Source organism: Delphinapterus leucas, chromosome 3 (assembly GCF_059928025.1).
Source record: "Delphinapterus leucas isolate spDelLeu-1000000601 "Yukka" chromosome 3, BTC_Dleu_Yukka2, whole genome shotgun sequence".
In the NCBI taxonomy this organism is placed as follows: Eukaryota; Metazoa; Chordata; class Mammalia; order Artiodactyla; family Monodontidae; genus Delphinapterus; species Delphinapterus leucas.
In genome coordinates this window covers 108,664,565-108,690,270 of record NC_143131.1, presented here as the reverse complement: position 1 = coordinate 108,690,270, position 25,706 = coordinate 108,664,565, and the positions used below count along the sequence as shown (strand labels likewise).

The window sequence follows — 25,706 nt, the reverse complement described above, 5'->3', positions numbered from 1 at the left end:
GAGAATCCTTCAGCTCTATCATCCAATCCATTAGTGCTCTCTTCAGCTGCATCTACTCTGCTCTTCAACTCTGAAATTGAGATATTTAAGTACATTTTTTATGTTTTATTTTCCTCAATTTTCAAATCATCTCTTTTTTCCAAAACACCTTTCTCTCACATTTTGAAATTTGTGTGTTTTTAATCATGTGAACATGTTTTTTTTTTCATCTCTGTCAGCCTTTTAAAATATTCTTTTTCATGCTTCTTGGCTCTTACAGTGGGATATGTTGTCACTTTGTGTTTTGGAATCCTATTGTGAACTCATTTAGTTGTACTTTATTTGTGGTTGCCTTGTGAGGTCAAAGTTGAAAGAGGGCCCTTTCACAGCAGTTTTGCATATGCTTTCACTAAGTGCTTCAATGTTGGATCATATTCATGGTAATGAATACCGAAAAGAGCCATTTTCTCCTAACATGCGTTCATGGATGAGATAGAAAGAATGCTTCCTGTTGACAACCTGTGCTTGTTTGCAAAGTTTTTATACCAGATCCAACTTTTATTAAGGGTGTAGGTACCCAAGGGTTCTGGCTGTATACAATCATCTCAGTTCCCACTTTGCAAAGCCACAATGTTTTTTCTTTATGTGGGAGATAAACCCAAGAACCCAGATTTTTAAGTCCAACAAACTCCTACCAGGACAACTATCACATTACTTCAGAAGCTTACTGCATTTTTTTTTTTGGCCAGAGCCCTCTTGTTTTTGGCTCATCTATGCATGTAAAAGGACTTTTATTATATTTTTTCTACAATTCCTAGATGTCAATGATGGGAACATTTTCTGATTATCTAGTCAGCTAGATTATCACATAATTAAAAGAAGAGAACACAATCTGTGACCTACCATATAGTAATTAAGCATACTGAAACATATTTATTGTTAATATTAGATCTTAATATACATAGGCCTTATTCTATTCTTACATTTTATATGATGCAGCTCCTTTTACCAAACTCTTTAAAAGACTGAACTCCCTCAGTAAGATGTTCACATTGACCTCAACTGATAAAGTACTTTTTCAAAGATATCTTTCTACAGGGCTGCCCTAGTGGTGCAGTGGTTGACAGTCTGCCTGCCGACGCAGGGGGCACGGGTTCGTGCCCTGGTCCGGGAAGATCCCACATGCTGCAGAGCGGCTAGGCTCGTGAGCCATGGCTGCTGAGCCTGCACGTCCGGAGCCTGTGCTCCGCAACGGGAGAGGCCACAACAGTGAGAGGCCCACGTACCGCAAAAAAAAAAAAAAAAAAAAAAAGATAATCTTTCTACAAATAGGGATTACATTAGTTATAAATTATTGTAAAAATTAGTGATTGGTAAAATATTGTCATCTTTCTTCCATAAGGTTGGAAATGGAAAAAAATGTGTGGTTAGCCAAGGGTATGAATTAACTATGGAGTGAAGTAATTTAACATCAATAATTAATTACTATAATTTTTTACTATTTCTTCAGGCAAATTTCTGACAAAGATGATTTCTATGAAACAGATATAGAAATCAACTCTTGATTACTAAAGGGAAGAATGGTAAAGTCCAGATAAAGACGATAAAAATAACCTTAAATAATATGTTTTTAACACAAGGGACGAAATGGATTTATGATATACTTAATTCATTTAAATCACACCAACAGTTAGGAATGCATTTACCATTCTGCAGTTAAAAATAACAAAACAATACAAGTATGAGAGTTTATCACATGAATTGCTTCATAAATAATTACTTGAAGATTTATTATTCCTTTAATTCTCTTAGCTAAGAACGCTTCTCCAGTATTTCACTAGGACTCAAGAAAGACAGAGACTCAGGCTCCTTTGTACATTATCTCTTCTCCCCTCCTTTCCTCACTTAACTCCACCTGTAAATATTTGGATTTGGTTTGTTGTAGTGGCCATGTTTTCTCCTGCCTCTCCTTTTATAATACGTGTCAGAGATATCTTTGTTCTAGAGAAAGCCTACTGCAGAGACCTCTCATCTGACTGCAAGGAAGAGAGTCATCACCCAAAATGCAATATATACAATGTAGTGTTACATTCTGCTGTCTACAGATTACTGTGTATTTGTAAACAAGATAAACAGTACATGTTTCCAGTAATTTGTAAAAATTGTAATGTTTTTCTCAAATATGCTGTTATTTTTTATTCTGGTAAATCTATAAACTAGTTAATCCATCTTGGATAATTGAAAATTGGGGCTATTACCACTTGATACATTAATCTTCACTCTATACAAAATCTTTTATATACAGAAGGTATATAATCCTATCAACGTCACTTGCATATGCCTTAAAAAATCTACTGTCCCAACTGAATGAAAGGAAATAGCAAAGAAAAAAGTTTAATAGAAACAAATAATCAGATTGCCCATCAGCACTGAAGGGTCTTAAAATTTATGCCTTTTTGGTAAAAAGTATCTTTCTGAAAATACATACAAAAATTAGAAGAACATCTCAAGAAAAATGAGGGAAGATGCACTCAAATTTTATCTCATAAATGTAACCACTCAAGCTACCCTATCCTAAACTTCCAAGTGAAACTAGTGGATGGCATTGCCTTCAATATTTAAGATACAAAACTGAAAACCTTAAGAATCTGGGTAAAATAGACTGCTCTTAATTAATCTTGTTCCCAGGATTATAATCAAAGGTTTTTTTCAAAAAGCTGAGTGATTCTTTGACAGCCACTGCAGTAGATTACCCTAACTATTGCCAACCCCCAGCATCATTCCACTGGGGAAACCTCCTTCAAATATGTCATATTTTCTGGTCACTGACTTCTAATCACAGAAATTACACATATAACACCCCCTTCAATGCAAACACACATTTTCAGAGGATCTAAAGTAGACAGTATAGTAAGAAAATGTGAATGGCCCTGGATCATACAAACGCAGGGGTAGAGATTTCTATTGTTTTCTTCACTGTTTTCCTTGATGCTTGGTTCTTTAGTTCTTCCTTTGATTCTGAGTACTACACAGAATCTTCTCCACTTATCAAAAAAATCCAGAAAGAACCTCTTCTTGTGCTCAGTGTTGGTCTCTGTGGCTCAAAACCAATACCAAATGATAATGGAAAATATACCTCCTGGTCGTGCAACATATTCAGAGTCTGAATATAATTACAGATGAAGAGGAATGGAAAAGGTCTGCTGACATTTTTGAAGCAAGTAAAAGACCAGCTATATTTAGTCTTTCTCTGCATCAGATGATCTAGAAATCAAATTTGTTACAAGGACACCAAGCCTAGTTGTATAGGTTGTACACTGCTTAATTCTAATGGTACATTTACATACACAACAACGTAAATGGCTCCCTCTACTGTTGTGTAGTGCGCAAACTATACGATAGGATTCATTATGGGCTTCTTGCATGCCAACCACTGGATAAGAGGAATATAAAGAAAAATAAAAAAGGCTTCTACTCTGAAGGCAAAGAAGAGAATGACACACAATCACCTCTGTAATATGTAAGGGGCCCAGGATCAGTGAGGAAGAAGCCTGGGGAATTGTATTAAATAATGGATAGTTCTATTTTGCAATTGCCTTTGCCAGCAAACAAATGGAGAGAGAAACACCCAAAACAGATGGTATTGAATAATATGGTAATGCAGAAAATTAAAGAACCACATAAAATCAAATCTTCACCTTAGGGCCAAGAATCACTTAGTGTAAAGTATATTCAGATGTAGAGGGAAAGGGATTTTTTGTGCTTTTTATAAATGTACGATACATCATATCAATGCATGAGGCTGCAAGATGACTTTGATTTACATAATGTGAAACAAGGGACTTCATCTGTAACTAAACAACATGATAAAACTATGAGAAATGCACTGCTTATTGTCAAGGGCACTTAGAGTCCATCACACAGCCAATTTCTGTTCACTTAGCAAACAAATGAATAAAGCACATTTTTTCAAAAATTCAAGGTCTTTTACCCAAAAGCATTGGAAATACCTTTCAGTACAACTGTAGAACAAACTGTCACCAGCATTTAAAAACTGCAGGTCAGACTGTAATTCTTAATCTTCAGTTCTTCAACTGGACACTTCTTTACAGAGGACCAAAATAATGTAATCTTAATTTCATACATTCAAAGATTTTGAGGGGTAAGGGTGATAGAGATTTGCTTGCTGCCTAGACCTGTGATCATGTTGATTCAAATTCTCTCATTTTTGGCTCATTTTTGGCTCAGTGTGCCTGAAGTCTGCATCACAGAGTTTCATTATGTGAGTTTATGGAAATGATACTGTTAGACTTTGGCAACTGGGAAGGCCAATAAATTCTGCTTAACTTCTGATTTATACTGAAAAAAATGAAATGTAGCCTTTAATTTCCAAGAATGAAGATGCATCTGAGAATAAGTCTCATTGTAGAACTTTATAGTGCCTTGGGATATACCTATAAATGATTCATTCAACAATTATTCTATTATTTGTATTAAATTAATGTATTTCTGCCATGTCTATATTTTATTAAATTTTCTATCTTACTTGCCAATGGCATTATTTTGAAACTAACTTTCAGAAGTATTGTACTGAAAGCATTTCAGTACATACTGAAAGGCAAAACTATCATTAATAAAATTAAATTCTAAATTAAAGAGTATTTACATGACACAGACTCGTACCTTCTCTATAACTTCACATAGAAATGTGAAAATTACACTAAGAAATCATGGCATTGACTGTTGGGATAACGTGTTTTGTGTTTTTGTTACTATTAGCCCACAGCACTAGGTCAGCTTTAAACTATTTACTTCATTGCATCACACAGAACAATTTAACAAATATATTACTGCAGATAGGTTTGGATTTATACGAACATTATCCATTTTAGTTGAAATCAAAATTAATAGCTGAGCGAAAATCTTTTCCTACTGATGTGCTCACGTAACATACAACATTTAATAAGGACCTAAGATGAGCATTCACTAGAAACTAGGCTGTTTATGAGTTCAGTTTGTCAAATATGGATAAGACCATGGAATCCATGGAGATTAAAATTTTTATCTTATTTTTGATAACTTTCTTGCAAAGCTAAAGATCTGATAATCTATGTCTACACTAACTAAAAGGAATTTTTCCTCAACTACTCAAACCGCTCATTTAGACTTTCCTGATCAATGGTGGTAGGTCACTTAGAGATAAAACATTCCCTTTTTTGGGCTAATTTTCACTATTAGAGCACTGGAAGCAGTGATATGGAGAAAAGTGATCCTCCACATAAACCTTAGCCCCACAGATGAGTAAAGATAGATTTATGTCAGTATCTATCAATATGTTATATATGTGTAACTCCTTTGACAGGTTGTTTTTTTTTTTTTTTGTCTATTTTCAACCACAGATTTTAGTCCTACTGCTTTCCAAAAAACAAAAAACAAAAACCAGAAGCAAGCTATTAAGCCCTATTTTAAGTCCTATTTATCAGGGGGCAAAAAACTGAAGTTCACATTTGTGCTGAAGGGTTTAGGAAGTGTACAAAAATCTTTTTTTCCATGAAACATGAAGTGGCTTAGCAAAACTATAGCAAATTTTGCCTCCCAAAAGGTTTTTTCATTAGGTTTTGAGCAGAAATCCTTTCTAGACAGTGAAGCTTTAGTTTTCTATCCATAAATAAGTGATACATTAGAAATAACAATGCTTTAATTTGTCTTATCTTTGAAAATCATACAGAGTACATATTTACGCATACAAAGGACATATTTAGTCCTTCGGTAGTAGTTCAAGTTTTGAAAATCTGAGGACGAATAATTATTTTATAAACTGACTTGATCCAGCAAACTGAAATTACAAGACACAGGTTATTATGTGTTTTGCTGGAGAATATTATCTAGAATATTCTCACAAATCCTAGGTATGACTACCTTCAGTTCATTCTTTTAATATGCTACCCTAGCCTATGGGCAAACATGCAGTTCAACTGCATTTTATGAGCATTTGACAATAATGAAGAATATTATCTTTCTAAACACAAGCTCAAGTACCCTGTAATTATCCTAAATAAATACTAGTACCTGTTTACAACCATATACAGATATAGATGTTTATACATTTTTCTCTAAACGTGAAAATTCAGAAACTTACATAAATACATAGTAGTCACATAAATTAGGATACTTCTATGCAGTAAAACAGTATGTCTGTTCCTCCCTCCAAATGATATAGACCAAATATGAGTTTGTTGGCTTTCTATTGCTGCAGTAACAAATTACGTCAAATTTAGTGGCTTAAAACAACAGATATGGGCTTCCCTGGTGGCGCAGTGGTTGAGAGTCCGCCTGCCGATGCAGGGACACGGGTTTGTGCCCCGGTCCAGGAGGATCCCACATGCCGCAGAGCGGCTGGGCCCGTGGGCCATGGCCGCTGAGCCTGTGCGTCCGGAGCCTGTGCTCCGCCGCAGGAGAGGCCACAGCAGTGAGAGGCCCACGTGCCACAAAAACAAAAAATAAAAAACAACAGACATGTATTATCTTATAGTTCTAGAGGTCTGAAGCCACATATAGGTCTTACTGGGCTAAAATCAAGGTGTCATCAAGGCTGCATTCCTTCTAGAGGCTCTAAGGTAAAATCTGTTTGCTTGCATTTTCTTGTGATTACATGGGCCCATGCAGATGATTCAGGATACTCTCATCTCAACATCCTTTTATCACATCTGCAAAGCCCCTTTTACCATGTAAGAGAACATACTCACAGGTTCTGGGGATTAAGAGAGGACCTCTTTGGGGTATATTAGTCTCCCTTCCACAACAAATGACAAGAAGATTTGCAAGACATAATGTAAAGTTAAAGAAAACAAACAGCCAAACAGAGAAAACTGGGACTTCCCTGGTGGCGCAGTGGTTAAGAATCTGCCTGACAATGCAGGGGACAAGGGTTCGAGCCCTGGTCCAGGAAGATCTCACATGCCACGGAGGAACTAAGCCCATGCACCACAACTACTGAGCTCACGTGCCACAACTACTGAAGCCCGCGTGCCTAGAGCCCGTGCTCTGCAACAAGAGAAGCCACCGCAATGAGAAGCCCGCGCACCAAAACAAAGAGTAGCCACCGCTCACGGCAACCAGGGAAAGTGCATGTGCAGCAACAAAGACCCAATGCAGCCAAAAATAAATAAATAATTTTAAAAATATAGAGAAAACTGTGTATAGCATGAAACAAAGTTCATGCTATACACACACCAACTAAACATTGGTTACCTTTAGACAATTTCTACCACAGATGTTCATGCATTATTTTGGTGGTGGGGGAGAGAATTATTCTACAATATTTCCTAAAGAAGTACTTAAGGACAAGGGAATGTTTGGAATAGAATTTTAAGGGAAAATATGTATTATAAAATAGTATATAAAATGAGGACTTCAACTCCATGTTAGTGTTCTGCTCTGTACATGGAGGGGTGAACATGCAGGTGTTAATTGTATTATTATTATTTTTTAATATATGAAATACATCATACAACGTTGTTTTAAAAAGAAAATACTTGTGTTACACTGCTAGGGCAGGCTAGCAACAAGGAAGGTAATGATGAAGAGGAGTTAGGCTTTTAAAGCTTTGAAACATAAAAAAAATATGTAATGGATGCAGGGGATTCTTTATTTTCAGAGTTCTGAAGAGAAAAAATGGCATTGGAAGTAAGGAATGAAATTAATGTCATGGTATTGGTAGGGCGAGACAAAACTTGCATGTAGAATATGCTCCGAATATTATAAATATATGTTTTTGGCTAAAGAAATATGTAGAAATAAAACTGGAGAAATATACTTAAACGTGTTAGCTATAATTATTCCTACATAGTGGGATTATAGGCTCATGTTTTATCTTTATTCTTGGACTTCTAAAATTTCTATAATGTGTTGCATTTTTAATAAGAAGAGAAAAATATGAATCAGTAATCAAATTATTATCATCCACTTTAGTCTCATAAGCAGTATTTCTAAAACCAACTGCTGTGAGGATAAGGAAGGAAGACTTTATCAGCTGAGAAATATATAAAAACCCTTTGTGGTTAATGCATTCTGAGAATCTAACTTCTCTATATTGGAGTGGTGGGCAATACAAGTTAGAAGTTTGAAATAAGCCTATACAATAGCTTATGTGATCACAAATAATACTAGAGATTGTATACAGCACTAAAAATTCTTCTTTCAGAAATATTTAGTACTATAATAAAATAAAGTATATTTAAGAAGACTGTCATATAAAATTATAAAATATGATATGACATTCAGGTTAAAAATTAAAAATGAGGTCTACATGTTCACTGAAAATCCTAATCACTCATTAACAGCATTATTTGCTGCTCTATTATTTTTTCAAAAGCAATTCATAAAAATTTTTTTGGTAGAGTTAAGTAAACTTTAATATTTGTTAAACTTATTCAAATAAAACACACTTAAAGCCATAAACAAGATAAAATTTAGTATAAGCTGATTTCTTAGAGGACCCCCCCACAATAAAATGATTTTAAATAGTCTCTTTCCAAAGCTACCCTGTCATTCTGAAATGCCATTAAGAGAAACTCTACCATAAAAAAGATGCATGTTTTTAAAATATATTGTAACAATTTTAACAATATAATTTAGCAGAGAGCTGAAAAAATATGCACTAAAAGGATTAAATTTTAATTATTTGTTAAATAACTTTAAATAGATTTAGACCTGTATTTTGCTTATAATCCTTTAGAAAAGACTAACATCTTTATATATATTTAAGTGCTATTAATTTGTTTTTTCCTTCTGAAATTATTTAGTCAAGGATTATCTTATACATAATTAGACATGAAAATGATGGTGCCAGATTTTTGTCAGTCTAAACTTAGGTATAGTTTAAGTCATTGAACAATTTTTAGTGTTCTGTACATAAAGAAAGCTCAAAAATCCACAGGAAAAAAGACAGTTACGCAGTACAGAAAATGTGCTGAAAGCTATACAGGAGCAAATGCCACTCTTATTCTTTATACTTAAAGTTATTTCCTGTGGCTCTTTTCTCTTCTCATAAACATACTATATATAAACTCTCTGTAGAGAAACTGATAATATGGAGGATTCCTCCAACTAATCAAAGTATCAGATCATTACATTCTGAAAAAAATTCTTGGGGGTCACCATTCACTGGAATTGGCTGTGAACACCAATAGTGAGTCCAATAATTTCTCAATGTTGTTCTTTAGTCCATAAATGGGCAGAAGACTAAAAGAAATTACTTGCAGAAATACAAGCTAGAGTCAGAAAGTCTTCATGTGTAGTTCAGAAGAACAGAAACATATTTGCTTATGCCTCCTTCCTGTACGTCCCATTCCCTATTCTTTAATATTAGAATCAAAAGTGGCAAAAAAGTAACTATTTTAATTGAGTATTTACTATGGGTCAGGCATTGTATTAGGTTATTTAGGTATATCATCTCTATTGAATCAGATATCCTGTGAAATGGTATTATCATACCCATTTTACAGATGAAAAATTAATGATCAATGAAGCTAAACAATTTGCTAAGTCACACAGTTCATAACTAGGCTAGCTGGGATTAAATGTATGTTTGTCCCCATTGTCCAACATACTTTTTATTATATCAGAATGTTTGATCCTTACATGCTTTGCTAATTTCCATTCATGCTTCAAACTTCCTTTTTATTTGAAATACTTTATAACAGTTTTCTGCATTTAATTTTGCTGTTCCTTTTTCTAGGTCTTAATAACTATGACCCACTTAATTTTCTCACCATTTTTCTACCCATCAACCTGCTTAACTCTGAGGAAATGAAATGAGATGATATCTATATTAACCTGAAATAAAAGGTAATTATCTTCTGGCTTATATTTCTTTTTTAAACATTCATATATTTGACCATTTGAAAAAGTTAAATACCATTCCATTTTCATTATGTAACAAATATCAGACCTTATACAATAACAGAGTTTGGGATGCAAGTTAGTCCAATATAAATTATTTAGAGACCCCAAAAGGCCTGGTTCAGGTTGTTCTCCAGGGCCACCATGACTTCCACAGCATCCAGAGCTTTACCCCACTCATCTTGGGGTATGTCCCAGTGGAGGGAACAGCCTCCACACTGGTTTTGCATCTTCAAGAGATGCCAGGCACCCTCAAGCTTCTCTTTGGCTAACTTTCAGAAGAGGTGACCAAAGCCCTCTGGAGTCCCACTGTCACGTTGAAATAGAAGCCCAAAAAGAGTTTCTACTGACGAGGAGTGGGCTCCGAAGCTGAATGCTAGTGGCCTGACAACAAATGCAAAGTGTTTTGAGTGGGGTTAGAGATAAGATGGTGGAGGAGAAGGCCTTGAACTCACCTCCTCTCACGAAAAAACCAAAATCACAACTAACTGCTAAACAACCATCGACAAAAGGACTGGAACCTAGCAAAAGAGATATTCTACACCCAAAGACAAAGAAGAAGCCACAACAAGATGGTAGGAAGGGTGCTTTCATGATACAATCAATTCCCATACCCTGCAGGTGGGTGACCCACAAAGTGGAAAATAGTTATACAGCAGAGGTTGTCCCACACAAATGAGAGTTCCTAGCCCCACGTCCAGCTCCCCAGTCTAGGGGTTTGGCATTGGGAGGAGCCCCCAGAGCATTTGGCTTCGAAGGCTAGCTGGGCTTGAACACAGGAACTCCACAGGACTGGGGAAAACAGAAACTCCATTTTGGAGGGCACACACAAGGTCTCGTGTACACTGGGACTCAGGGGAAAAAGCAGAGACTTCATAGAAGCCTGGGTCAGACCTACCTGCTGGTCTTGGAGGGTCTCCTGGGGAAACAGAGGGTTCTGTGGCTCACTGTGGGGACACAGACACTGGCGGCGGAGGTACCAGGGAGTACTTATTAGCATGAGGTCTCCTGGAAGCTGCCATTTTGCCACGAAGACGTGGCTCTCCACACAACAACCTGTAGGCTCCAATGCTGAGACACCTCAGGCCAAACAACCAACAGGGTGGAAACACAGCCCCACTCTCAGTAGATAAGCTGTTTAAGTCTTCCTGAGCCCGCACTGCCACTAAACACATCCCTTAACATGGCCCTACCCACCAGAGGGACAAAACCCAGCTCCACCCACCAGTGCAAAGGCACCAGTCACTCCCACCAGGAAGCCTGCACAAGCCCCTCAGACCAGCCTCACCCACCAGGGTGCAGACACCAGAAGCAAGAGGAACTACAATTATGAAGCCTGCAGAATGGAAATTGCAAAAACAGAAAGACAAAATGAGATGGCTGAGGAATATGTTCCACATGAAGAAACAAGATAAAACCCCAGAAGAACAACTAAGTTAAGTGAAGACAGGCAATCTAACCAAAAAAGAATTCCGAGTAATGGTAGTAAAGGTGACCCAAGATCTCGGGAAAAGAATGGAGACACAGACTGAGAAGATACAAGAAATGTGTAATGAAGAGCTAGAGATATAAAGAACATACAATAACAGAAAGTGCTGGAAAGGTAAAACCTACAACCACAGATACTCTACCCAGCAAAGCTCTTCCTCAGATTCAACAAAGAAATCAAAAGCTTTACAGAGAAGCAAAAGCTAAGAGAATTCAGCACCACCAAACCAGCTTTCAAACAAAAGCTAAAAGAACTTCTCTAGGCAGAGAACAAGAGGCCACAACTAGAACAAGAAAATTATGAATGGGAAAGCTGACCAGTAAAGGTAAACATACAGTAAAGGTAGGAAACCATCTGCACACAAATATGGTATCAAAACCAGCAATAGTGAGGAGAGTATAAATGCAGAATATTGGAAATGCATTGGAAATTAAGAGATGAGCAACATAAAACAATCTTGTACATATATAGACTACTATATCAAAAGCTCATGGTAACCACAAACCAAAACTCTACAATAGATATACACACAAAAAAAGAAAAAGGAATCCAAACACAACACTGAAGATAGTCATCAAATCACAAGAGACGAGAACTAAAGAGGAAGGGAAGAAAAAAGACCTACAAAAATCCAAAACAATTAACAAAATGGCAGTAAGAACATAAACGTCGGTAATTACATTAAATGTAAATAGATTAAGTGCTCCAACCAAAAGACATAGACTGGCTGAATGGATACAAAAATAAGACCCATATTCATGCTGTCTACGAGAAACCCACTACAAATATAGCAACAAAAACACACTGAAAGTGAGGAGATGGAAAAAGGTATTCCACGCAAATGGAAATCAAAGCTGGAGTAGCAATACTCATGTCAGACATAAGGGACATTAAAATAAAGACTATTACAAGAGACAAAGAAGGACACTACATAATAATCAAGGGATCAATCCAAGAAGATATAACAATTGTAAATATATACGCACCCAACATAGGAGCACCTCAATATATAAGGCAAATGCTAACAGCCATAAAAGGAGAAATCAATAGTAACACAATAATAGTGGGGGACTTTTAATACACCACTTTCATCAATGGGCAGATCATCCAGACAGAAAATCAACAAGGAAACACAGGCCTTTAATGACACATTAGACCAGATGGACTAGATTGATATTGATAGAGCATTCTATCTGAAAGTAGCAGAACACACAATATTTTCAAGTGCACATGGAACATTCTCCAGGATAGATCATACTCTGGGCCATAAAGCAAGCTTGATAAATTTAAGAAAATTAAAATCACATCAAGCATCTTTTCCAACCACAATGCTATGAGATTGGAAATCAACTACAAGAAAAAAAATACTGTAAAAAACACAAACACATGGAGGCTAAACAATATGTTACTAAACAACCAATGGCTCACTGAGGAAATCAAAAAATACCTAGAGACAAATGAAAAAGAAAACACAATGAAACAAAACCTATGGGATGCAGCAAAAGCAGTTCTAAGAGGGAAGTTTATAGTGATACAAGCTTACCTCAGGAAACAAGAAAAATCTCAAACAGCCTAAACTTACAGATAAAGCAACTAGAGCAAGAAGAACAAATAAACCCAAAGTTAGTAGAAGGAAAGAAATCATAAAGATCGGAACAGAAACAAATGAAATAGAGATGAACAAAACAATAGACAAGATCAATGAAACTAAAAGCTGGCTCATTGAAAAGATAAACAAAATTGATAAACTTTCAGTCAGACTCATCAAATAAAAAGGAAAAGGGTTCAAATCAATAAAATTAGAAATGAAAAAGGAGAAGTTACAATGGACACCACAGAAATACAAAGGATCATAAGAGACTACTACAAGAAACTATATGCCAATAAACTGGACAACCTAGAAAAAAAGGACAAATTCTTAGAAATGTACAATCTCCCAAGACTGAACCAGGAAGAAACAGAAAATATGAACATACCAACCACAAGTAATGAAATTGAAACTGTGATGAAAAACTCACAACAAACAAAAGTCCAGGACTTTTGCTGGCTTCACATGTGAATTCTGTCAAACATTTAGAGAAGAGTTAACACCTATCCTTCTGAGACTATTCCAAACTATTGCAGAGGAAAACACTCCCAAACTCATTCTATGAGGTCACCATCACCCCGATAACAAAACCAGACAAAGACACCACAAAAAAAGAAAATTACAGACCAATACCACTGATGAACACAGATGCAAAAATCCTCAAGAAAATACTAGCAAACCAAATCCAACAATACATAAAAAGGATCATACACCAAGATCATATGGGATTTACCCTAGGGATGCAAGGATTTTTCAATCTCTGCAAATCAACCAGTATGATACACCACATTAACAAATTGAAGAATAAAAACCATATGATCATCTCTATAGATGCAGAAAAAGCTTCTGACAAAAATCAACACCCATTTATGGTAAAAACTCTCCAGAAAGTGGGCATAGAAGGAACCCACCTCAACATAATAAAGCCCATCTATGATAAACCCACAGCTAACATCATACTCAATGGTGAAAAGCTGAAAGCATTTCCTCTAAGATCAGGAACAAGACAAAGATGTCCAGTCTTGTCACTTTTATTTAACATAGTTTTGGAAGTCCTAGCCACAGCAATCAGAGAAGAAAAAGAAATAAAAGGAATACAAATTGGAAAAGAAGAAGTAAAACTGTCACTGTTTGTAGATGACATGATACTATACATGGAAAGTCCTAAAGCTGCTACCAGAAAACTAGTAGAGTTCATCAATGAATTTGGTAAAGTTGCAGGATAAAAAATTAATACACAGAAATCTGTTGCATTTCTTTACACTAACAACAAAATATCAGAAAGAGAATTTTTTTAAAATCCCATTTACCATTACATCAAAAAGAATAAAATACCTAGGAATAAACCTACCCAAGGAGACAAAAGGCCTGTACTCCAAAAACTATATGACACTGATGAAAGAAATCGAACATGACACAAACAGAATGAAAGATATACCATGTTCTTGGATTGGAAGAATCAATATTGTCAAAATGACTATACCACCCAAGGAAATCTACAGATTCAATGCAACCCTTATCAAGTAACCAATGGTATTTTTTGCAGATCTAGAACAAAAAATCTTAAAATTTCTATGAAAACACAGAAGACCCCAAATAGCTAAAGCAATCTTGAGGAAAAAAAACTACCGGAGCTGGAGGAATCAGGCTCCCTGACTTCAGGCTACACTGCAAAGCTACAGTCATCAAAACAGTATGGTACTGGCACAAAGACAGACTTATAGATCAGTGGAAAAGGATAGAAAGTCCAGAAATTATCTCATGCACCTATGTTCAATTAATCTATGACAAAGGAGGGAAGAATATATTGATACAATGGAGAAAAGACAGTCTCTTCAATAAGCGGTGCTGGGAAAACTGGAGAGCTACATGTAAAAGAATGAAATTAGAACACTCTCTAATGCTACATACAAAAATAAACTCAAAATGGATGAAAGTCCTAAATGTAAGACTGGATATTATAAAAGTCATAGAAAAAAACATAGGCAGAACACTCTGACACAAATTGCAGCAATATCTTTTTGGATCTGCCCACTAGAGTAATGAAAAAAATAAACAAATGGGACCTATTTAAACTTAAAAGCTTTTGCACAGCAAAGGAAATCATCAACAAAATGAAAAGAAAACCCACAGAATGGGAGAAAGTATTGAAAATATTTGCAAACGATGGGCCAACAAGGGATTAATCTCCAAAATATACAAACAGCTCATGCAGCTCAATAGCAAAAAAATAAAAACCCAGTCAATAAATGGGCAGAAGACCTAAATAGCCATTTCTCAAAAGAAGATATACAGATGGCCAAAAGGCACATGAAAAGATGCTCAACATCACTAATTATTAGAGAAATACAAATCAAAACTACAATGAGATATCACCTCACAGTGGTCGGAACGGCCAGCATCAAAAAGTTTACAAACAGGGGCTTCCCTGGTGGCGCAGTGGTTGAGAGTCCACCTGCCGATGCAGGGGACAGGGGTTCATGCCCCGGTCCGGGAAGATCCCACATGCCACGGAGCGGCTAGGCCCGTGAGCCATGGCCACTGAGCCTGCACGTCCGGAGCCTGTGCTCTGCAACGGGAGAGGCCACAACAGTGAGAGGCCCATGTACCGCAAAAAAAAAAAAAAAAGTCTACAAACAATAAATGCTGAAGAGGATGTGGAGAAAAGGGAATCCTCCTGTGCTGTTGGTGGAAATGTAAATTGGTATAGTCACTATGGAAAACAGTATGGAGGTTGCTTAAAAAAACAAAAATAGAGCTACCATATGATCCAGCAATCCCACTCCTGGACATATATCTGGAGAAAACAGTAACTCGAAAAGCTACATGCACCCCATTGTTCACAGCAGCACTATTTACAATAACCAAGACATGGAAGCAACCTAAATATCCATTGACAGAGGAATTGATAAAGAAGAAGTGGTGCATATATACAATGGAATATTACTCAGCCATAAAAGGAATGAAATAATGTCATTTGTAGCAACATGGATGGACCTAGAGACTATCATAATACTAAGTGAAGTAAGTCAGACAGAGAAAGACAAATACCATATGATATCACTTACATGTGGAATCTAAAAAAATGATACAAATGAACTTATTTACAAAACAGAAACAGACTCACAGACTTAGAAAACAAACTTATGGTTACCAAAGAGGAAATGTGGGGTGGGGGTAAATTAGAAGGTTGGGATTAACATATATACACTACTATATATAAAACTGATAATCAACAAGGACCTACTGTATAGCACAGGAAACTCTACTCAGTAATAACCTATATGGGAAAAGAATCTGAAAAAGAATAGATATATGTCTATGTATAACTGAATCACTTTGCTGTACACCTGAAACTAACACAACATTGTAAATCAACTATACTCCAATATAAAATAAAAATTAAATTTAAAATAAATAATTTAGTAAAAATCCAATAGTGTTGGTATACAAGGTAGACTTACATTCTTTCAAACATATAAAACATTGAAAGTGTCAGTATTTTATTGAACTCTTCAGTGAACTTACAGTAAAAATCCCACGGCAAGGCAGGCTCATTCTACAGAAATGGAAAGTGTAAATTATAAAATAAATTTTCACTGAATATAAAGAGCTAAAAGAAGAAAAAGGAACTCATACTTGTTTTACAATTCCTAGATGTCAGGAATTTTACATATTATTTTCTCATTTAAATTTAAACCTTAATTTGTTCATAAAACTAATACTAGTAATATTTAATATATTAAACTAACCCCATCAAATGTTCTCAATCACTAGAGAATACTTTCAGCCACAGCAGATGATTCTTAACTGTGTCTCAGATAATATGGAATGCAATAATAACCATGGGCTGACCAACTAACAATTAAAAACATTTATTATATAAAAATATAACAAAAGATATTTTTGATAGTTTGTTGTCCACATTAATAAAAGCTTGAACAGTATATTATACAATTATTTATGTTTGGAAAAAATTATTGAATGTTCAGTATGTTAGATGTTATACAAGTTCTTATATTCTTCACTCTGTACTAGTATCCTCATAATAATGTGACTCATAGAGGTCAAATAGTCAACTCAAGATTACCAGCTACTGTTTGGATAAAAACAGGTCATATATAGTTGATCACCCTTCTTATTGAGTTTTAAAGTTTTAAATATTCATCTATTGTATATATATATGTAAATAAGCATATACATTATGCATACAAATTCTTCAATAGATATATGTATTGCATCTATTTTTTCCAATTCTGGAGCTTGTCTTTTCACTTACATAACAATGTTTTTGGACATCATGTGGTTTTAATTTTCAAGAAGCCCAAGCAATTATTTTTAATAATTTTTGTTTAAGGATTTTTTGTATCCAATCTAAAAAATCACTGCCCTTCCCACAGTCACTGAAGATTTCGTTTTTAATAAAAGTTTTATAGTTGTAGCCTTCTATGATCCATTATGAATTAACATCACTCAAGCAGGGTTGGGTGTTTTGTTTGTTTGTTTGTTTTTTGCCACAACCCTTGGCTTGTGGGATCTTAGTTCCTTGAACAGGGATGGCAGTGAAAGTGCAGTCGTAACCACTGGACTGCCAGGGAATTCCCCAAGATTCATTGTTTTCAAATGGTTATCCAGGTGTTCTAGAATTATTTGATGAATAGACTATCTTTTCATCTTGAATTATGCTGGTGGTATTACTGAAAGTCAACTGACCATATATATGTGAGTATATTTACAGACTCTATTCTGTTTTACTGATTTCTATAGCTAACTTTCTGTCAAAGCCATCATGTTTTGATTACCAAATCTTTATAGTAAGTTTTGAAATCAGATAGTGTAAGTCCACCCAATTTGTTCCTCTTTTACAAAATTGTTTTGACTCTTCTAGGTCCTTTCCTTTCCCAAATAAATATTGGAATCAGACTGTAATTTCTACACACACACACACAAAAAAGCCTGCAGAGATTTTCATTGGGATTATAGTGACTCTATAAGTCAATTTGGGAAAAATGGACATCTTGACAACACAATAAGTCCCCTACATACAAACCTTCTAATTGAGAACTTTCAAAGATGTGAACCTGTGTTCGCATGTCCAATCACATAAGTTACTTCACATGTCTGGCATATGCTGTCATGTGTGTGCATCCTCTACAACTGGCTGTGCTTTTGTACAGTAGTACAGTATCTTTATTTCAAGCCCACGATGTCCAGAAGCAAGCACAAAAGCAGCGGTGATGTAGCTGGTACTACTAAGAAGCACCAAGCGATACCAATGGAAATAAAAGTGAAAATAATTGAGTGAGTGGAGCAAAGCAAAAAGACGGTAGACTTCACTCACTCTTATAACAGGAATCGTTCAACCACTGGCACAATTCTAAAGAACAAGGACAAGATCATGGACCATGTGAAGTCTGCTGTGCCGATGATGTCAACAATAATATCGAAGAAGTGTGGAAAAGTGATGGAGGAGATGGAGAAACTTCTCAGTGTGTGGAGGCTGGACCAGCATCAGCATGGAGTCCTGCTCAGCTTAATGCTGATTCAAGAGAAAGCTAAAAGCCTTTATGAAGACTTGAAGAAGAAACACGGTGAAGAATCAGAGGGCGCATCTTTTAATGCCAGCCATGGCTGGTTTTCATCGGTTCAAGGCTAGAGCCAACCTTCACAACGTAAAAGTCAGTGGTGAGGCAGCGAGTGCAGATACTCAGGAATTTCCTGAAATGCTTTGAGAAATTATTGATGAAGACACATATTTAATTGAGCAGGTTTTTAATGTGGGTGAGACAGGACTGTACTGGAAAAGGATGCCAGACCAAAGTTACATCAGTAAGGAGGAAAAGTTGATGCCAGGCTATAAAGCAGCAAAGGATAGGCTAACTGTTGTTTGGTGGCAATGCTTCTGGCTATATGAAGTTGAAGCCTCTCTTAGTTTATCATTCAGAGAACCCAAGAGCCCTTAAAAACATTGCCAAGTGCTCTCTTCCTGTTGTGTGGAAGAGTAACTCCAAAGCTGGGTTACACAGGCCATTTTCCAGGACTGGTTTTTCCACCACTTTATTCCGGAGGTAGAGAAATACTGCTTGGAGAAGGACGTCCCGTTCAACATTCTCTTGCTGCTCAACAATGCTCCAGGCCACCACCCATTCGTGGATAACTTTTATCCCAACGTCAAAGTAGTGCATCTGCCACTGAATACTATGTCGCTTATCCAACCTATGGACCAGGGAGTTATAGCAACTTTCAACAAATATTATTTATGTCACACTTTTCATCAGGCAGTAAAGGCGACTGACGAATCAGGAACAACCTTGCGACAATTTTGGAAGGACTACTGCATAACATCTACAAGGCCATAAAAAACATTGACTTTGCTTGGTGTGAGGTTACAGCCGTCACCATGAATGGGGTTTGGAAGAACCTTTGCCTGAAGTTTGTTCACGATTTTCGTGGATTTGAGAAGGTGGATGAGGAGTCCAAAGAGGTCTTCAGAAACTTAGTGACCCTCAGGGAGAAGATGGAGCTAGATCTGCAAAAGGACGACTTCACTGAACTCCGTGCTGTAAAACAAGAGGAGCTTCCTAAAGAAGATCTGGTGGAATTGGAGGCCTGGAGAAAGGACAAAGGACAAAAGAGAAAGGACAAAGAGAGACAAGAGGAAGAAGAAGTAACTAAAGAACCAAAGAGATTCACGATGCAGGAAATGGCAAGGGGATTTTCTTTATTTGAGGAGGCACTCTTAGTTTTTGAGGCACAGGACCTGAACGTAGAACAGTGCGCGAAGGTTGCAGCAGCCGTTCAGAATGCAATCCAGTGCTACCGTATCATCTATGATGAGAAAAAAAGAGCTACTACCCAGACATCAGTGGATTGGTTTTTCTAAAGGGTAGATAGAATTGAATCCAGTGAGGAACCAGAACCTTTGCCATCAGTGTCAGGCGTGAGTGAAATTGCAGCTTGCCCTCCGTCTCCTATTGCTGACGATCCTTCAGCTCTACCATCTCCCACCTCCTCTCTCTCCTCCAGTCAGTAACTCTTCTTGCCTGTTCACTCGATGTCAGCCCCTGTATGCCAGCTGTTGTACTGCACCACTGTATTTTTCAAGGTACTGTAAGATTAAAAATGTTTTCTTTATTTGTGTGTTTGTTTTTTAAGTATTATTTATGTGAAAAGTATAATAAACCTATTACAGTACAGTTCTATATGGCCGATTGTGTTAGTTGGGTACCTAGGCTAACTGTCAGACTCAACAAACAAATTGAACTTACAAATGCACTCCTGAACGGAACTTGTTCGTATCTAGGGGACTTACTGTATTTAGTCTTCCATTGAATAAACCTTTATTTAGATCTTTAATTTCTCTAAGTATAGCTGTGTAGATATCATTTTATTTTGTTAAATTATTAATATTTCATGGTTTTGGAAGTTACTGTAAAATTTTCCCAAGTGTTTATTTCTACCATATATAAATACAATTCTTCTTCTAAATTGACTTTATATTCTGTGGCCTTGTAAAATTCAGTTATAAATTCTAGCATTTTTTTTCTCCTAGATTGCTTTAAATTTTCTTTGTACCAAGTCATGCCATCTGTGAAGAGACACTTTTAATTTTTTCTTCCCAGTATTTATACCCCCCCATGCCAGCTTAATATGCTGATTATGGTTATGATTGTCAGCACAATACTGAACAGAAGTGGTAAGTGTGGGCATCCTTGCCTTGCTCCCAGTCTTAAAAAATTTTGATTTTCACCATTAATTGTAATGTTAGCTATAGACTTTTTGTGTGTGTGTGTGTATGTAGATGCACTTTCATACATTAAGAAAATACCCTTAAGAATTCATTAAGAATTTTTGTTGATAGGGTTTTTCCCCCCAGTACATTAGAGATATCACTTTACTGTCTTCTGGGCTTTTTTTTCTGACAGGAAGTCAGTTATCCATCTTAAGATTGTTTTCTCTGTAACGTATCCCTTCACTCTAGCCAATTCACTTTTTTTTCTATATCTTTGGTTTTGACCAATTTTTCTATGATATGCCTAGATTTCTAAGTTGTTGTTTTTCATGAAATTTGTGAAAAATTTTTGCCATTACATCTTCAAATACTTTTCTTACCCATTCTCACTCTCTTTTGAGATTCCAATGATAGAGGTCCAGTATTTACATTACTTGGTAAATCCAACTTCTAAGCTACCTTGGGGTCAGTTTCTACTGACTACTTTTCTTTGACCATGGGTCGCATTTTCATGTTTTTTTGCTTGGCTAATTTTCATTATGTTCCAGACATTGTATATGATATATTATAGAGATTCAAGGTTCTCTTATCTTCCTCTGAAGAGTGCTGTCTCTTGTTTTACTTATTCCTCACTCTGAATGTAGGTAGGTTTGAGTTTATTCCTTGGTAGGGAGGATCTACCGAAAGCTCAAGATGATTCCCAAACTTTTGTAAACTGGTGGGACTCAACCTCCAAACTCCATCTCCTCTGAATACCTTACTGGGACTTGGTTTTAGGCTTTGTTAGGACAGTTCAAGAGAGGGCATTTCTCTGGCTCATGGTGCCTACTGTGTAGGCACAGCATTTCTGTTTTCTCAGATAAATGCCAGGAGTGATGACAAGGTATTAACAAGGCTGCTCCACTCTTGTGGTCCAAATCTGCTCAACTTCTAGTACCTTTTTAACATCCAAACTCCATAGCACCCTGATAAATTTTGGGTAGTTTCTATCTCTGTGTATTTAGACCAGCCTTGCAAAGTCCTCATAGATGATCTGCACAAGGACTTCTTGGCACCTCTGCCCACAAAGGATCCTCTTCTCTGGTGCTTTCAGCAGGACCACTAGATTCCAGCTTGCTGTACCAGTCAAAAAATTGTCCCCAGGCAAAAAATTGGCTGGGCTGTGGGGCTTACTTAGGAAATTTTCCTTCTTTCAGAGATTGCACGGCTCATTCTCCAGTAACTGCAAGTAGTTGCTTCATAAATGTTTTCTAGTTTTATGGTTGTTTATTGCAGAGGTCCAGTATCAGGTACACCTACAAAGCTGGAAATGGAAGTCCAGTTGTGTTCTTGCATAGAGATAATTTCATCTTTATGAATTATTTATAAGTAGAATAGTTTTTATACAATTCAGCAACAAGAAGCTATCACAAATTCAATAGACTCATTACAGAAAATCATGTTTAAATGTCACTGTGTATTCTGAGATGTGAAATGTCAACATTATTGACACTAAAATTAAATTGCTAGTTAACAGTGAACTACCATTCATTTTTACTAGCTCTAAGCAAGACAAACTTGTAAATAATTACTCATACAGAGTGCTCATAGAGAGTTAATTGTTGCTCATCATTTCACCTTCTTATATTTACACTCAGTGCTGCAATACAAATGTTTGAGTAGTACGGACACTCACAATACAGCTGAAAACTAATTAGCTAGAGACTTAATTGAAACTTTTTTCTCAGATGGAACCAGAAAGTCTATCAATTGCTCAATTTAATATACGGGATACTTTATATGGTGATGACTGAGAAACATACCACGTAGGTTCATAAGTTCAGTTCCACCAAAATTCACCAGCGTTTTCACTTATCATCATCATTGGCTACATCTTCACATCAAAAATTGAGGTTAATTTTTTTTTGAAATTAATTAACTAAATGTTTAGTCAATATACCATCCAATATGTGGCTGTTAAGAAATCAGTTATTATGAATTGAGGGAAATAACTAACAGCATTATGCCAAAAGTTTTCTGGAACAGAAAATCTGGAATAAAAGCATTCTATGAAGGGATTAATAGGATTAACAGCATGGCCATCAATTAAGAATGTCATTTAATTGGCTTTGGAAAATTTACCTTGTTATAAGTATAGCTGCATCCACTGAAGTCATGTCCTCTCCCCAGCTTGTTGACATCTCTAAATGTATATCATTCTTTTTGCCAAATTCTTCATGTTGCCACTTACAAAAGCTCTCTAGCATTTTCTCTCCATGATGCCCAATATATAGATCTGCCTGCAAAAGAAGAGATTTCACTTCAAGGCAAATTATTCTCAGATATACAAAAAACTAAAAACTGAGGGGACTTCTTGAATTACTAAAGCAGACTGCTGACCATAACATTAATTAGAACCTGGAAGACATTCAGGATTAATTTTGCCTGAGCTAAAAATCTTAAAACTTTGTGAAGGTAGAGTAATTACAAAATTTGTTTAATGTTATTCTGAAGAAGAAGAGAGGTGCAATGGAATATTAAGAATGTGGAACTTTTAGACTTAAATCACTCATTATTTTTACAATTTAAGAACAAAGGTTTTCCAAAGTACCAGATAAGCAGCATGCTAAAAAGATGCCACAGAATAGTCTCTGTTTAAATTGAATTACAGATAAGGCCCATGTTTAAATAAGAAAATAAGACTGTCATTAAAAATGATTTTTTAAAATTGCATTTTGCAAAGTTAAGGTTTGTTGTCAGGATCCTTGGAAACTAAGAACATTCCAATTTTGGAATATAACTGAGGTATTAACTAAGACTAACGGCCAGTTTTATGTATACTTTAAGTGACTCACTGGATACGTCTGGATTTCAAGTCGATAAAAAGTAAATCCCTAACATTCCCTTTACTTAAAAGTACCTGAACACAACTTCTCACCCACTTAATTGAACGAAAAACTCAAGACTTTCTTACTGGAGTTTCATGGAGCAGAATAAGCTTTATCACACGAAGATTGACCTGCACACCAAGACTCTTGTGTTGGAAAAGGTTAAAAACCTAAAAACAAATAAAAATAAAAATCCTAAAATAAAACTGAAAAACATCTTAATTTTTCTTAAAGCCCAGACATGGGAGAAATCTCAATTCAGTTGAGCAATTTTACATATTAAAAATTTTTTAATTATTTTAAAATTAGCTTAATAAGCAATAATTAATTCATTTTAGATACCAAGAAATTTAGACCTAGCATTCTGCTATACTCACTGCTGCCTTGATAATCTAGGCATTTCAATGGGGTGCAGAGGGAACGTTGGGCTTTTCACGATACTGAAGAGAAAAATTTTAGTAACTAAACCCTAGAAATTTTCTTAAGACCACAAAATGCCAGGGTCCTTTCTTCTGAGAAAATGTCCTGAAAATTCAGCCTGCTTTATGCTGCCTCCCAATTTATTCCTTAGAGTTTTTTTCTCCCCAAGGCTAACTGCCAAATAGGAACAGGGTTTTTTCAAAGCTCTTCCTTTCAGGGCTGTCCATGAAGACAAGGCCATCATTGCTTAACGGTTTCAGGTCATCATTATAACTGATTTTCCCAAAACATGGTATGTTTAACAATGCTGGAAAGGAAGGCAAATTTTTTATGTGGTACCTTGATTTTTTTTTTGGTAAAATTGAGTATTTAATTTATAATAGAAAATTAAAATTGGCACACCAAACCCATGCTTTCAGAGATAGTACTATTTAAAAGAGACTGAGGTTGGTAGGCTATGCCTGTCTGCCCTTTACAGAATGCTGGTTGAGTGGTCAGCAGTTAGCTGAACACAGACAGAAATGACTGAAGTGTGGGAAAATATGTTCACTGAAAAAAAAACACGCCAGACGATAGCAAAAAATAGTAAAAATAGTAATTTTATATAACAAATTTATCCTTGAATTAGTGGTTCTCACCTTGCTTAATATGGCAACTGAATTTATAAATGGACATTTGCCTTTGGCTTTCATTTATGTTTATTCTCCCCTAAGAACCACTCTTCACGACAACCTTCTAATTCTGCCTTGAAGGAAGTTTACCCAACAGGGTATGCAATTAAGTCAAAGGATTCATGTGGTAGTAAGCATCCATAAGATCCTAGGTACAAGTTATATTTCTACAGTCCAGAAGCTATCAACCAAAGTTAGCTACATGTGATTCAGCTAATAACTATTAGCTATTAGGTCTTACTCATCAACTAGTTTTATACCTGACATGCAATTTTACATACCTATATAAGCGCTCAGTGGATTACCAACCTCCATTTTTGTTCCACCTCATAATCTATAGTACTTTGGGTGGGGCCATGCATATAAACAAATATAACATTTCTGCTATTTCAACAAATGGCCTTTTATAAAAAAGGAAGAAGGGCACAAAAAGATAAAAGAATAATAGAAAAAAATTTTGCCACATCAAATTAACAATAAGAATTTTTTACTAGAGGACGTGAATTATTATTTTGATATCTCTTTTGAGATGGATCAATTTGGTACACCTAAAGTATTTTTTTACTGATGTCAATAAAAGAAAGGAATAGTAATGAGTTAATTTTTAAAGAACTTCATTATACTCACACATTTCTTCCTTAGAGTTTTCTTGAAAAAATTCCAAGCGCACTTTAAAGTTTGCCTACCATATTTAAGATGGTTAGAATGAATCTCCTGGCTGCATCTGCTCCATGATAGGAAACCATTGCTGGGTCTGCAACCACTACAGTCTCTATGTTGTATTCTTGAGGTAATTTGTATGAATATCGTTTCCCTCTTCCACTTTCTGTTATTTTTTTAGATCTAGTTCTTCCTTTATCTGCAACACAGAAAGGAATTTTTCAAATGTGCCTCTATCTTTTAGCAAAGTGAATAAAAAAACTTCCATTTCTTCAATAATTAAAAAGAAAGCTTATCGAATACCAACATGTGCTGATGATACAATGGTGAGCAAGACCAAATAAGTTCCCCGCATATAGGGAATCTAAATGAGCATTTGGCTTTGGAACATGACTTT

At 35.9% G+C, this 25,706-nt stretch overlaps 1 protein-coding gene across 1 annotated transcript in view; it reads right to left on the bottom strand.

Annotated features, from left to right (window-relative positions):
* The window catches only part of ADAMTS19 (ADAM metallopeptidase with thrombospondin type 1 motif 19), a 281,743-nt gene that overhangs the window by 189,552 nt on the left and 66,485 nt on the right, over positions 1-25,706 (bottom strand). Inside the window, exons 4-6 of the mRNA XM_022588714.2 lie at positions 25,336-25,508; positions 23,645-23,728; positions 22,813-22,970 (exon numbers count right to left, since the gene is read on the bottom strand). Coding sequence (XP_022444422.2) covers positions 22,813-22,970; positions 23,645-23,728; positions 25,336-25,508 — 415 coding nt within the window. The remainder of the gene's footprint in view (positions 1-22,812; positions 22,971-23,644; positions 23,729-25,335; positions 25,509-25,706) is intronic.